This window comes from Ictalurus furcatus, chromosome 26, assembly GCF_023375685.1.
Source record: "Ictalurus furcatus strain D&B chromosome 26, Billie_1.0, whole genome shotgun sequence".
Taxonomy (NCBI): Eukaryota; Metazoa; Chordata; class Actinopteri; order Siluriformes; family Ictaluridae; genus Ictalurus; species Ictalurus furcatus.
Window position 1 is genome coordinate 1018809 of NC_071280.1, and position 14113 is coordinate 1032921.

Here is a 14113-nt window from a genome sequence, read left to right on the forward strand (position 1 = left end):
AGTGTACAATGGAAATGCTTCTGTACATCGTAGACATTCCGCCTGCTCTTACGTGTTACAGAAACGTAGAGTTTAATTCCGATATGAAACGTGATCTTGGTCAGCGCAGAGGATTTTGAATCTAGTTTTGTAATATACGTGACGTATACGCAAACCTGGCCACCCTACGAATATCCGTCCAAAACGCTGCTCCGCTCCTGAGCACGGTGCAGCGCGATTCCTGTCCCAGTGGGCTTCCGTTACAGCGTAGTTTGTTGCAATTCACATTTTTGACCACTAGGGGCAGTAATAACTCCCCGGTGCTGGTGTTCTGATCGCTAGCATTTTTTATTTGCAGGTGGTTTGTGGGAGGAATTTCTCGCCTGGCCGCGGAGAGCCGACTTCGGCCGCTGGAGAGCGGAGCGTTCCTTATCCGAGAAAGCGAGAGCACACCAGGGGAATTCTCCGTGTCTGTCAGGTACACACACACACACACACACACACACAGTTTCTGTTTTTTTCGCGTCAAACTGTAAGCTAAAGTTTAATGCGTATGTTTTTTAACCATTTATAGCTACATTTAATGTTATGGAATATCCACGAAACATGTTACTTCCTGTTCTTACATACATTATAGCGCAGTTATACTTACATTCTTTAAGTTAATAAGACAAAAATAAATAAATGCAGCTATTCTTGTTATCGGGAAAGTCCATGAAATGTTCCTGTGGTGCAAAACGTACCTTTACTGTACAAAAACAAAACAAACAAACAAACAAACAAACAAAAAAAACGCCGGCACTGGAGACTCCTTCCGTAAAAGTGCAAAAACTGAAAGCAATAACAATATTAAATAACAATTTTTTTTTCGTACTATATTACAAAGAGCACGTTCGTATAAACCCGCGATTTGTTTAGCGGAGTCGGAGCTGTTGTTGTAGAAAATGACTCGACACTTTCTGACCAATCAGAATCCAGAATCCAGCAGCTCTGACGCTACTCCTGCGCTAACACGTGCCTGATATTTAACCGGTTGGTTTGGAGTCACAGAAAGATGCGGCGCTAGAGCCGAGGCGGACATTTAAACGAGTCGGACCCGGGTGCGGGATTCTCCAGATGTAGATGATGTAGATGTAATCGGAAGAGACGGAAACTTCTGGAGGTTCATGCTGCGAGGATTATATAATGATTAACAGCTTAATCTGTGGTATGAAATCACAAGTAACAAAAGGCAGTGTCTCTCTTTCTCTCTCTCTCTCTCTCTCTTCTCTCTCTCTCTCTCTCTCTCTCTCACACACACACACACACACACACACACACAATCCTATCACGTACCCCGGGGGCAGTTCCTCATTCTGGTCCTTATGGCGTGCAAACAAGGAGCATGAACCGTGTGTGTGCGTGAAAGAGAAAGAGAGAGAAAGGGAGAGTGAATGTCAGGTGAGGTTGGGTTGGGTTGGGTTGGCAGTTGATGAAAGAGAACCTGCTGGAGAAGGGTGTGTGTGTGTGTGTGTGTGTGTGGGTGGGTGTGTGTGTGGGTGTTATTAGATATGTGCACAGAATTCTAAGGAAAACTTTACACGTTTTATCACTTAATGTGCAATAAGAAAACACACACACACACACACACACACACACACACACACACACACACACGTCATGTTGTGTTGTAACTCTTTCATTAAAACTAAACGAAAGGTTTTGGTAAAAAAACAAAAAACAAAAGCATCATCATACCATTCTGTGTGTGTTTTTTATTCCGTCCTGTCGGTGGTGCTGTTGAGCTTGCGTCCACAAAAGGTTGTGAGATAAGTAACTAAGACTAAGTAACTAAGAATTTGTCTGAAAAAGCTGCGTGAAAATAGCACGCAATTTGCGAGACAAAAATGTGTGCAATTTAGCGAAATCAACTTGAAAATAAGCGACGAATTTTATCGCGACTGTGAAATGTCACCTTACTAAAGCAAGATAAAAAAAGTCGCGATTTTGAGATCAAGTATACGCGATATATATCGAGTTACGTCATCTTACGTTGAAATCTCAAGATTTAAAAACTTCGCAGTTCCTTGAAAATAACCCGCAGCTGTGAGCGAAACGTTTGCAATGGAGTGACGTTAAAAACTCGCAACTGCGAGATGCGCGATGTTTTCGCATAGCAGACACGAGATTCCACACGAGACGGAAAATATCTAGTCCTCTTTTGACGGCTGTCATCACTCCACACACACACACACACACACACACACGTTGTGTATTTGTGCAGTTATGGGGACCACGTGCAGCATTTTATGGTCCTGAAGGACAGGCTGAGGCGCTACTTTATATGGGACGAAGTCTTCGCCTCGCTCAACCAGCTGGTGGAGTTCTACCGCATCAACAGCATCGCCAAAGAGAGGACCGTCTTCTTACGCAAGCCTGAGAGACTGCTGGCTGTGAGAACACACACACACACACACACACACACACACACACACACACTCTCCCTGCTATATTTATGTATACATATTATATTTCTGCACCTAGTCCTATAATCAAATTTGCAACACTAAATCTAAAATGTTTCAGGTTTCTGTCTTTTACGAGTCTTTTACGGAAGGAGTCTCCAGTGTCAAGTGCTTTTTTTTACCCCCCCCCCCTCTTCCAGAGGCCACGGCACGCTCACGCCCTCCTCGACTTCACGCCGCCTCACGCGACCCAGCTCCGTTTCCTGCGTGGTGACATCATCGACCTTCTGGACTGCTCGGACGCTCGTTGCTGGAAGGGGCGGTGCCGGGGTCAAGTGGGCGTGTTCCCGCCCGAATACGTCCAGCCCGTGCACCACTGAAGGGTGTTGAAGTGTATTTCAGCTCCAACCTCGAGCTTATTTATTAGTGAAATCTTTTCAGAAGACATTTTAGAAGACCTTGTAATGATTATGGATTCTAACTGGCGTTCAAATCGTATCGCATCGCCAAGCAAAGAATATCTGTATATACTGTACAAACGATATTCCATCCTAATTATAACGCATTCTTTTATATTTATATATGCATAATTATAATCCGAGCTGTACGTAAGTAAAGCCAGACGTCCTGTATGTTATACACCGAGTTTCCTTTGTTATAAAGTGTGTATGTATATATATACAACACTGCTAGTTGCTATAAAGTAGTAGTAGTGTGTTTTCATACCGTAAGTGATTCTAAGAATGCTTGAATGCATTATAATGTTAAAAATACGTGTTAGTTACACCCGATTCTTTTATTATGAAGAATATAAACAGTATCCGTTGTCGTACGTACGGCGAGATCCGAACGTCTGAGACTTTTTCTTATTCGCGGCGATTTCATTTCAGAGACGTGACGTATCATCCAACGTTAACCCTGGAACTAGCGCAGAATCTCGAATATGAAATACTCCACGTATGATATCTGAATGAATATAGAAATTTTTTCCTGTATAAAAAGATAGGAAGCCGTGTGTGTGCGTGTGTGTGTGCGTGTGAAATAACTGTAACGTACCATCAAAAGTTTATCGTTTTCAAGTTGCACAAAATATCACTTTATACAGTATTTGCTTTAATGATTGTCTTTTCTTTTCAGTTTAAAAATGACAAGAATGAACGAATGTTTTTTGTTTGTTTGTTTGTTTGTTTGTTTGTCTGTGCTGCATATTTCCGGTGAACACTCTGGATACACTCGGGACGGTGGCAGCGAGGTCCGTGTCGTTTTTAAAAGCAGAAACAAATATTTCACTTCACGTTTCTCATATTTGGGCAGCAGGATTGGATCTCACCGGTTTTACTGTTTAACCGTTACCTCGTCCAGCACGAATAGTAAGAAAAAAATTCAAAATGGATTCGCGTGAACTCTACTGACAAGTTGTAACACTTCTTAGTTGATTGTTTACACATTCAAGACGTTCAGGTTGACCGGAGTGGAATTCCGGTTATCACTTTTCGGAATTCCCACTCAGGCATGAAGCAGTATTTGGAAAGAGATGACAGTGTCAGTCACGTGCGGCTCCACCCGTCATTAACTGACGCATATTTGTGTGACGGCACCGGTCAGACGCCGCACGCCCACACGCCCACACACCCGAGTGCTGCCTAATGGTTATTAAATTGGTTTGTTTTTCTTGCATTTTTTCCCCACCCCCACATTTCCATCGAAATGAGAGAGGATAACCAAGAGGCACGACCATGCCAAGAAACACAACCAAAAACACAATAAGCGATCACAATAAGCGGAATCGCGACATTGGGAAAATGGTGTCCGTTGATTAAAACGTTTCGCCGTAAACGCCGTTGTTTTTAGGTCCAGCAGTGAAACGTAACACACGTTGATCACGAAAAACAATTCTCCTGGCGACCGCCGAATCCACGTGGATAAGATTTAAGCGAATTACAGAAGTGAAATAAAGTAAGAGCCTCGCTGTTTGTAATTGGCCTTGTTCGGGCTTGCCTCGATGACTTCATCGCTTGCAGTAAAAATCACACCTCAGATTTTCGGAATTCAGAGCGACTGAAACCGACTGACTCATAACACGGCATGTGTTTCGAAAGTATAATAATTGTTTGTTTTTTTTAAATCATTTTTCCGCGTAAGCTCGAAAACAATCCGTGATTTATGTCCGGAATTAAAGCAGCAAAATAATCGGCGGAGTTACTGTAACCAAAATACATACGGAGAAATTTTTTTTTTTTTAGCTATTGGAGCACGACACGTCGTACTTTTTTATAGCTGCAGGTTACGGTTACGTTTCACGGTGTGTATCCGTAAAACTTCGACGTGATTAAAGAACGACGCTACCGCTACGTGTACTTTGTATCCGATTTGTGCTACTTTTAATGTTGTTCGTTGCTGTTCTCATTTACATAGTAGTCCTACTAGACTGTTACTAGCCTTTACTGTCTGTTCCGACCAATCAGAATCGAGAATTCGGTATTGTGGTGTTATAACCTGTAGGCTTTGATTGAAAGCTAGCGGTCCAGAGTAAATCCGCATTTCCAGTTCCAGCGAGTGCGTAACGTTTTCCACGGATTCAGCCGCCCAATATATATATATATATTCCCCCTCCCCCCCACCCCCGATTGGTTAGAAGGCTAAACACGGTTCTAATACGTTATCGTTTCTATAGCAACAGCTAAATATCTGAAGTTCTTAATCATCCATACGTTGATTTTTTAAATATATTTTTAACGTAATGCGATGTTTATTTAACGTTTTACGGAAGGAGTCTCCAGTGTCAGAGCTTTTGTTGTGACTTTCTGGTTTACCAGAAAAAGAAAAAGGTGTTTTGTTTTGTTTTGTTGTTGTTTTTTTTTTACGAGAGAAACCGGTGATGAAACTTATGCTACGGCGTAAGTAAGAACTCGTTTTGCGGACATTCCTCGACGTCGAATATAACTATAAATGAATAAAAGTACAACGAGCTGTTTTATTTAGTACGTTAGAAGTTGTTGCCCTTACAGTAAATCCACTACACACTCGATCACACCGCCCCATGGGTGATTATTATCCCATAACTACACACCCCCAAGTGTTTTATTCCTCACATATCTGACTGTATACAGAAATATATACACAGTGCTGCTTGAAAGTTTGTGAATTTTCTATATTTCTGAATCCAGTTATATAAAAGCATGTATTTAAAATGATGCAAACCATAAAGCTGACCGTTTAATCTTATAAACGTGTGTGTGTGTGTGTGTGTGTGCGTGTGTTGGCGTGTGTGTAGGTGTGTTATGCATAGTAAGCATAAAGGAATATATTAACACACATGAGAATAACAGCATTGACGCAGCAGAAGCGTGACCAAAACGGGTCTTCCCTCATGCTCCGGATCACGGGAGGCGGAGTCCCGGGAGCTCCACGGCCAGGCCGAGGACTACAAAAGCCGGCGGTGCGCACGCACTTCCCTCTGCGCACGGGTTCGCAACCTTAAAAAATGAGAAGAGAGAGAGAGAGAGAGAGAGAGAGAGAGAGAGAGAAACCGTTGTGTTGCAAAATAGCACTTTCGTGTATTGCTTTCTGTTTGGGGTGGAAAGAAAGGAGACACGAACGCGTTGAATTATTTTGGAAACTAAAAACAGTTCTTTGGGATCCTCCTGATGTTGTGTGTATATACACGTGTGTGTGTGTGTGTGAGTGTGTGTGTGTGAGTTACCTTCTGTTCTCCGAGTCAGCGTTGATACTTTCTGTAGCGGTATATCCCTGTCAACGTTGCGCCTGAGGGTCCACCAGGTGAGGTTATGAATCTACAACACAATAATACACATACACACACACACACACACACACACACACAACACTTTAACCTCATTAGCATGCACGCATCACACACAGCACTGATTGGCCAAAAACTCGAACGCGTTATCGTTTCTATAGTAACAATGCACGGACCACGTAAATGTATTTTTTTTTAAAATGTCTAATCGTTGATATGGTTGATATAAGTTTTTTCTTTGTTCCCAATGCAAGGGGAACATTTACGGAAGGAGTCTCCAGTGTCAGAGCTTTGTTTCCGCAACGAACAGGGTTTCTGAGTAATGTAACAAGCTGCTTTTTTTTTTTTGTCGTCAGGACTGTTTATAGCTGACTAACTAACTCGCTTAGCAAGAAGTAGCTTCTCCACAAGGGGGCGCTCGTGATAACGTAACTTCATGGCGATGTCTGACGTCTATATTGTATTACATGTAATTTAGAAAATGCGTACCTGTTCCTCGGAGGGTGCCGGCGTGAGAAGGCTCATGGTGACGGTGACGACGACGGTGATGGCGCAGAGGATGATGGCGAAGTGCAGATAGTGCACGCTCCGCAGGACCGGCGGCGCAGGGTCGAAGACGCCACAGCGAGGGGGCGGGAAGGCAAATTCCAGAACCATCCGCGTGACTCCGACAGTCAGACCCACCATCAGACCCCAGAACGCTCCCTAAACGCAAAACGTTTAACAAATCTAACCTAGTACACTCCTAAATATTCAGGGTTTGTTGTTGAATTTTTGCATAAGTAGCTATAAGTTGAGAAACAGTTCGATCTGCAGCTGTTTAGCACTGCTTTGGTTGGAAATCCGATAAAATCCCAAAACGTATCCAAGGTCCTCAACTGCACAGGGTCAATTTTTCCACTAAAACATTCATTATAAGCGGTCGTTGTAGGGGGCGTGGCCACACAACTGATCATAACATGTACGTAGGATAAACTTGTACTAGGAACTCTTATACTAGGAATGTTCCTCACACCACCGTTCTCCGGGTTCGTTCTCCGCAGCTGGGTTGTGAAATTGAGAAAGTGACAAAGAAGTGAGAGGTGCTGGTGTCTTGTGTAGCTCGGGGGCATCCTGCATTCCATGCTGAAAGGTTTGTTTGTTTGTTTTTTTAGAAAGACAACGCCCCACCCTGGTGTAAAAGGTGTTGGAATGTCGTCATGTTTTTCAGTTGGATGAACAGGTTCTCCGCCGTGAGCCGTCAGTCAGCTAGTCCTCAGAGGCCTTCGTTAACTTTCGGGAAGGACATCGGATGAGAGAGGAAATGATTTTTGATGCTTTTTTTTTTTTACCTTTATTTTCATACGCCAGGATATGACATCACAGGATGCTTTCGTGCATAAACGTCCACGTTTTATACGCTTTTAGGAAAATATAAGAGGTAAATCACTTCTATATCGCTCTCTGATTCACTTGGATGTGGACGCTCTGTGTCGTCGTCGTCGTCTACCCCCCCCCCCCCGCCGCCCCCCTTCCCATGAAGTTTATACTCTAGCTGCTATAACGTACGTGAGGACATGAACTTGTTTCATGGATGTTCCGCGACGTTAAATGTAGCTCTAAACATATAAAAAGTATGAAGTAGTGAGTGTTCTTTAGGAAATAGAATCAAATTGGAGCCTTCAGCAAGTCGCTGTGGTACGAGAGGAGTAAAAGACGTCAGGGCGTTCTGATTATTATTATTAATATTATTGAGTGTGTTTGTTTTGCTAACATGTGCCTTGCGCTAGACGTCTCTAGCGGCCGAATATTTACAGAGTCTCCAACGTGCTTTACATAAACTGTCAACCGCAAACCTCGGCTCAAATTTGAATACCCACCCCTGACCTGTATCCTACAAGCTGGACTCAAGTCTAACGCGTATATAAAATGACCTGAAATGAACACCTCGCGAAAGGTCAGACGTCATTCGATCACACGTCTTTAATGTCGTTAATTACGGTGATGCGCTTGACACGCCGTGCGTTTTTCTCATGGTGTCTCGTTTCACTGAAAGCGACGTGAAGATGACAAGGATGTCATTCGTTCCCACGTAAGGAACCGTGATCTGCCGTTTGCTTAAGGTGTTAGTGGGCGGGGCTGCGAGTTGACTCATTGGAATCTGTTCCTCTTATTTACACGCCAGACGCGAACACACAAAGAGCCTTGTAACATGTGCTTCCTCATCAGTTTGCTGCACGCTGACGAATGATCCAGACATTCCAGTTAGTCAGCTGAGAGAGAGGACAGAGTCGCAGTGAACGAGGCAGAAAAAAAAAGAAAAACGAAGCGGCAGGGATTAGTCGGTGCCTCGTGGTGAGCGTGTACGTAGCGAGTATAGCTAGTTGGCTTTGAGAACGAAGCTAGCATGAAGCCGTGTAACTCAAACAACCGGCGTTTACGTTTGTTAGCTTTAGAAGCTGACTATAGCTACCACTGTTTCTCATCAGAATGGGAAAAGATTCTGGACAAGCCACGCCCACAAAAATGACAAACTACACCACAAACTAATTTAAAAAAAAACAACAAAAACAAAACAATGATTATTAATAATCAATGACGGTTTGGTTTGATGAAGTGGAGTTACTGTTCCCACGCCGATGACACGCCGCCACGAAGCGTTTTATTCCTCTTACACCGCAGCGACTTGCCAACGATTACGATTTTTACGTTATTAACGAGTATTTTTTTTTTTTATCCGAATAAAGGGAGAGAATAAGCAGAGAGAATAACGGGAGGGAATGAGAGAGAGAAAATAGAGAGAGAATAAAGGGAGAGAATGAGAGAGAGAGAGAGAGAGAGAGAGAGAATAAAGAGAGAGAGAATAGAGAGGGAATAAAGGGAGAGAATGAGAGAGAGAGAGAGAATAAAGAGAGAGAGAATAGAGAGGGAATAAAGGGAGAGAATGAGAGAGAGAGAGAGAGAGAGAGAGAGAGAGAATAGAGAGAGAATAAAGGGAGAGAATGAGAGAGAGAGAGAGAGAGAGAGAATAAAGAGAGAGAGAATAGAGAGGGAATAAAGGGAGAGAATGAGAGAGAGAGAGAGAGAGAGAGAATAGAGAGAGAATAAAGGGAGAGAATGAGAGAGAGAATAAAGGGAGAGAATGAGAGAGAGAATAAAGGGAGAGAATGAGAGAGAGAATAAAGAGAGAGAGAATAGAGAGAGAATAAAGGGAGAGAATGAGAGAGAGAATAAAGAGAGAGAATAAAGAGAGAGAGAATAGAGAGAGAATAAAGGGAGAGAATGAGAGAGAGAGAATAAAGGGAGAGAATGAGAGAGAGAGAATAAAGAGAGAGAATGAGAGAGAGAATAAAGAGAGAGAATAAAGAGAGAGAATGAGAGAGAGAATAAAGGGAGAGAATAGAGAGAGAGAATAAAGATAGAGAATGAGAGAGAGAATAAAGATATAGAATGAGAGAGAGAATAAAGATAGAGAATGAGAGAGAGAGAATAAAGAGAGAGAGAATGAGAGAGAGAATAAAGGGAGAGAATAGAGAGAGAGAATAAAGAGAGAGAATGAGAGAGAGAGAATAAAGAGAGAGAGAATGAGAGAGAGAGAATAAAGAGAGAATAAAGGGAGAGGGAATAGAGAGAGATAATAAAGAGAGAGAATAAACAGAGAGAATAAAGAAAGGGAATAGACAGAGAGAATAAAGGGAGAGAATGAGAGAGAATGAGAGAATACAGAGAGCGAATAGAGAGAGAGAGAGAATAAAGGGAGAGAATGAGAGAGAGAGAATGAGAGAGAGAATAAAGAGAGGGAATAAAGAGAGAGAATAAAGAGAGGGAATAAAGGGAGAGAATGAGAGAGAGAATAAAGAGAGAGAATAAAGAGAGAGAATGAGAGAGAAAATAAAGAGAGAGAATAAAGAGAGAGAATAGAGAGAGAATAGAGAGAGAATAAAGGGAGAGAATAAAGAGAGAGAATAAAGAGAGAGAATAAAGAGAGAGAATAAAGAGAGAATAAAGAGAGAGAATAAAGAGAGAGAATAAAGAGAGAGAATAAAGAGAGAGAATAGAGAGAGAGAATGGTGAAGGAATGAGTGTTTATAGCTGCTATAACGGAAGAACAGGAACGTGAAAGGGATTTAGGTCGTGTTCTCGGTTACGTTACTGCAGCTATAAACACTCGTTCCTTCAGCAGCTACTCTTTTTTTCTTCGTGTTAATAAAACAAACAAAAACAAACCATCAAGCAAATGAACTCACCTTAAACTGTTTGTTAAACACCGTATGTAAAAATGTTCCATTGTGAATAACGTATGGGTTTGTGAGCTTCGCGAAACGTGGCGTTCTGTGTTTTATTTAGGTTTTACACAGCGTCCCAACTCTTTTGGAATTGGGGTTGTAGAATCCTGTGCCACAGGGCTCGGGTTCCGCTGGACAGTGTTGAGGAGTGCATACGTACCGCCTCGTTGGTTCTTTTCCAGAACACTGCCATGATGAATATGGCAGTGATGGGAGGTGCCAGGTAGCTGGTCACCGATTGGATGTAAACGTAGAGCTGTCCGCTGTTGGCGCTCTGGAGGATCGGGATCCAAACCACGCTGATGACGACGAGGATCACCGTGACGATCCTGCGAGTCGACGAGCGCGTGGATATAAACATGCGTTATAGACCTCGCAGCGCCGATCAGAACCGAGAATTCAGTGGGATAAATAGTTTTAAGAGGAAAACGAGTGTTTCTTTTCCAAACCTGCCGACTAGCAGCAGCTCCTTCTCGCTGGCTCCTCTGCGATACTTCTTCCAGATGTCCATGGTGAACAGAGTGCTGCTGCTGTTAAAGATGGAGGTCAGCGAGGACATCAGGGCGGCCATCATGACCGCGATCATTAAACCGCGCAGACCTAAAGCACAAACACAACCAGAGGGATTATTCACTCGGGCGGGGGAGGGAGGGGGGGGATAATGGCGGTGTTGTTATTGGAAAATTGGAAAAAACAAACACGTGGTATTACCGCTAGGCATGAGCTCGATGACCAGTTTGGGAAAAGCGATGTTGGAACAGCCGACCTCTGCTCCACACACCTTCCTACATTCCTCAGGATCCACACAGCCCACTGAATCTGGAAATTTACACACACACACACACACACACACACACACACACAACACCAATTTAACGGACATCAAAAGCAACTCTGTAAATGAAGACGAATAAGCCTTGCTGTTCAATTACAAAAGTAATGACACCCTCTAAAAAGAAGAGGGGTTATGTATGTACTGTATCTATACTAGATGAGATGCTGCAATTGCCGGATTTAACAGATTCATTTTTGGTTACATTGACCTTAAAATAATTGTCTTATTTTGGTATTTGAGAATATTTTTTGTTGTTGTAAATAACATTAACGAGACCGCGATGTAACCCCTAGCTACAAAAGCACCTCAAATTACGCCCACCCAGGCCTCCCAAGCACCTCTGAATGGGCCCACCCAGGCCTGCCAAGCACCTCCGAACGGGCCCACCCAGGCCTCCCAAGCACCCCCGAATGGGCCCACCCAGGCCTCCCAAGCACCTCCGAATGGGCCCACCCAGGCCTCCCAAGCACCTCCGAATGAGCCCACCCAGGCCTCCCAAGCACCCCGAATGGGCCCACCCAGGCCTCCCAAGCACCTCCGAATGAGCCCACCCAGGCCTCCCAAGCACCCCCGAATGGGCCCACCCAGGCCTCCCCCTTTACTATGCTTAGTCATTTTCTGTGAGCTCTCTGGGAGCATTGCCTTTTATGGACGTTTGTAGGCGTGCCTACATGTAAATCAGATCTGACGGGAAACACGAGGTGTTTATCCACACGGAAACTTCTGTCAATTTTCCGCCAGGAACTCGTAGTTCGGTTTCACCGTGAAAACATTCACACACTACTTTATTAAAGTATTAATAATAAATAAACCTTTTTTTTTTTTTTAATTGAACGGTAAATAAAGTCAATAACGAGTAAGACGGTCATTCATTTAATTTTCATTACACATTCACTCTGTGAAACTCTTCAAGCTTGAGTTATTCAGTTATTTACATGATATATGATCAGCAGACGTATTTGACATTTAAATCCTCGTTTTCTTCACATGGATAAAGAAGGAGAAGCCCATCAGGCCAAATCCCGAATTCCTTCCGACGTATTATCAACGCACACTATGTAGTAAGTGAAGCAATGGCGTCTGTGCCCTATAGGGAGCTTCTTTAGGCAGGAAGTAGGGGTTTGTGCTTCAGCCTCAGGGTGAGGTCATGAAACTGGATTAAACATCAGCAACTTGTTTTGTCTTGTTGTAGAAAAGTAAAGAGAAACTAATGGTTTATTTAGCCCTCAAGTCATTTCTGGGATTCCCCCCCCCCCCATCCTCCCCCTTAACACACAGACTGTATCAAAGCGTTCAGGAAATTTCATTTTACGCAGAAATATTACGAAACACGCACTAAATATCCACACCATGACTTTAATAAGTGATGAGTTTGGAGACCGGGGAGTGTTTTTTTGGTTTAAAGAAAATATAACACACTGAAAAACTGAAGCTCACTCGTTAGAACAGAATCTCCAGAGAGATCAAGAACTGGTGACAAAAACATTAACACAAGATCTTTACTGAACAGGAGAGTTTAATGTCTGAAAGAAAGGAAGTGAATGAACGAGTGAGGGACAAAACATGTTAGTCCTCTCGCTAAGAAAGACAGAGACAGACAGACAGAAAGAAAGAGACAGACAGAAAGACAGAGAGACAGACAAAGAAAGACAGACAGACAGACAGAAAGGCAGAGAGAAAGACAGAGAGACAGACAGAAAGACAGAGAGACAGTAAGACAGACAGACAGAAAGGCAGAGAGACAGACAGAAAGGCAGAGAGACAGTAAGAAAGACAGAGAGACAGTAAGACAGACAGACAGAAAGGCAGAGAGACAGACAGAAAGGCAGAGAGACAGACAGAAAGGCAGAGAGACAGACAGAAAGACAGAGAGACAGTAAGACAGACAGACAGAAAGGCAGAGAGACAGACAGAAAGACAGAGAGACAGTAAGACAGACAGACAGAAAGGCAGAGAGACAGACAGAAAGGCAGAGAGACAGAGAGACAGAAAGACAGAGAGACAGAGAAAGAAAGACAGACAGACAGAAAGACAGAGAGACAGAAAGGCAGAGACAGACAGATAGACAGACAGAGAAAGAAAGACAGACAGACAGACAGAAAGGCAGAGAGACAGACAGAAAGAAAGACAGAGACAGACAAAAAGAAAGAGACAAATAGAAAGAAAGACAGAGAGAGACAGATAGACAGATATAAAGAAAGACAGAGAGACAGACGGACAGAAAAGCAGAGAGACCGATAGACAGACAGAAAGACAGAGAGACAGACAGACAGAAAGGCAGAGAGACCGATAGACAGACAGAAAGACAGAGACAGACAAAGACAGATAGGTAGAAAGAAAGACAGACAGAGTCAGAGAGACAGACAGAAAGAATTAGGGACATGTCAGGAAGTTTACTCCTCTAGTTTCATGTTTTTTTATTATATAGCCTGTATATATATATATTCATGAATCGTGTAATTACGCCTTAATGTATGAAAGTTTTTATTTATTTTGCCTCAGCCTGTAACTTTAGCGTGTGAACAGTGTGTGTGTGTGTGAGAGAGAGAGAGAGAGAGAGAGAGAGAGAGAGAGGAAGTGAAAGTTGTCCGTTTCCCTTTTTTGACCAATAAGGACACTGCTCCGCCCTGCGTGCGCCCGCGCGTGCCAACATTCAGCGCCGCGTCATCGTGTTCAGGAACAGAGCTGTACAGAACCCGGTGTGTGTGTGTGTGGGTGTGTGTGTGTGTGAGAGAGAGAGAGTCGGTGTTTATTAGCGGAGGGAGTGTAATAAAGCCACTCCGTGTCCGGTAGGAAGGCGTTTGGGACGCGGCCTCTCCTCTTCCTC

At 43.3% G+C, this 14113-nt stretch overlaps 2 protein-coding genes and 1 long non-coding RNA gene across 3 annotated transcripts in view; 2 read left to right on the forward strand and 1 right to left on the reverse strand.

Moving 5' to 3' along the window:
• Positions 1–2927, forward strand: part of grapb (GRB2 related adaptor protein b) — a 3983-nt gene extending 1056 nt beyond the window's left edge. Inside the window, exons 3-5 of the mRNA XM_053615580.1 lie at positions 338–457; positions 2243–2411; positions 2624–2927. Of these exons, the coding sequence (XP_053471555.1) occupies positions 338–457; positions 2243–2411; positions 2624–2803 (469 nt within the window). The 3' untranslated portion in view covers positions 2804–2927. The remainder of the gene's footprint in view (positions 1–337; positions 458–2242; positions 2412–2623) is intronic.
• Positions 2928–5560: 2633 nt separating this feature from the next.
• The window catches only part of slc5a10 (solute carrier family 5 member 10), a 31594-nt gene continuing 23041 nt past the window's right edge, over positions 5561–14113 (reverse strand). The window contains exons 10-15 of the mRNA XM_053615584.1: positions 11163–11270; positions 10901–11051; positions 10612–10780; positions 6676–6891; positions 6127–6217; positions 5561–5899 (exon numbers count right to left, since the gene is read on the reverse strand). Of these exons, the coding sequence (XP_053471559.1) occupies positions 5703–5899; positions 6127–6217; positions 6676–6891; positions 10612–10780; positions 10901–11051; positions 11163–11270 (932 nt within the window). The 3' untranslated portion in view covers positions 5561–5702. The remainder of the gene's footprint in view (positions 5900–6126; positions 6218–6675; positions 6892–10611; positions 10781–10900; positions 11052–11162; positions 11271–14113) is intronic.
• Positions 5896–9131, forward strand: LOC128602058 (uncharacterized). The gene is made up of 2 exons (XR_008384794.1): positions 5896–6203; positions 7341–9131. It is a non-coding gene; the product is annotated as an uncharacterized LOC128602058 (long non-coding RNA).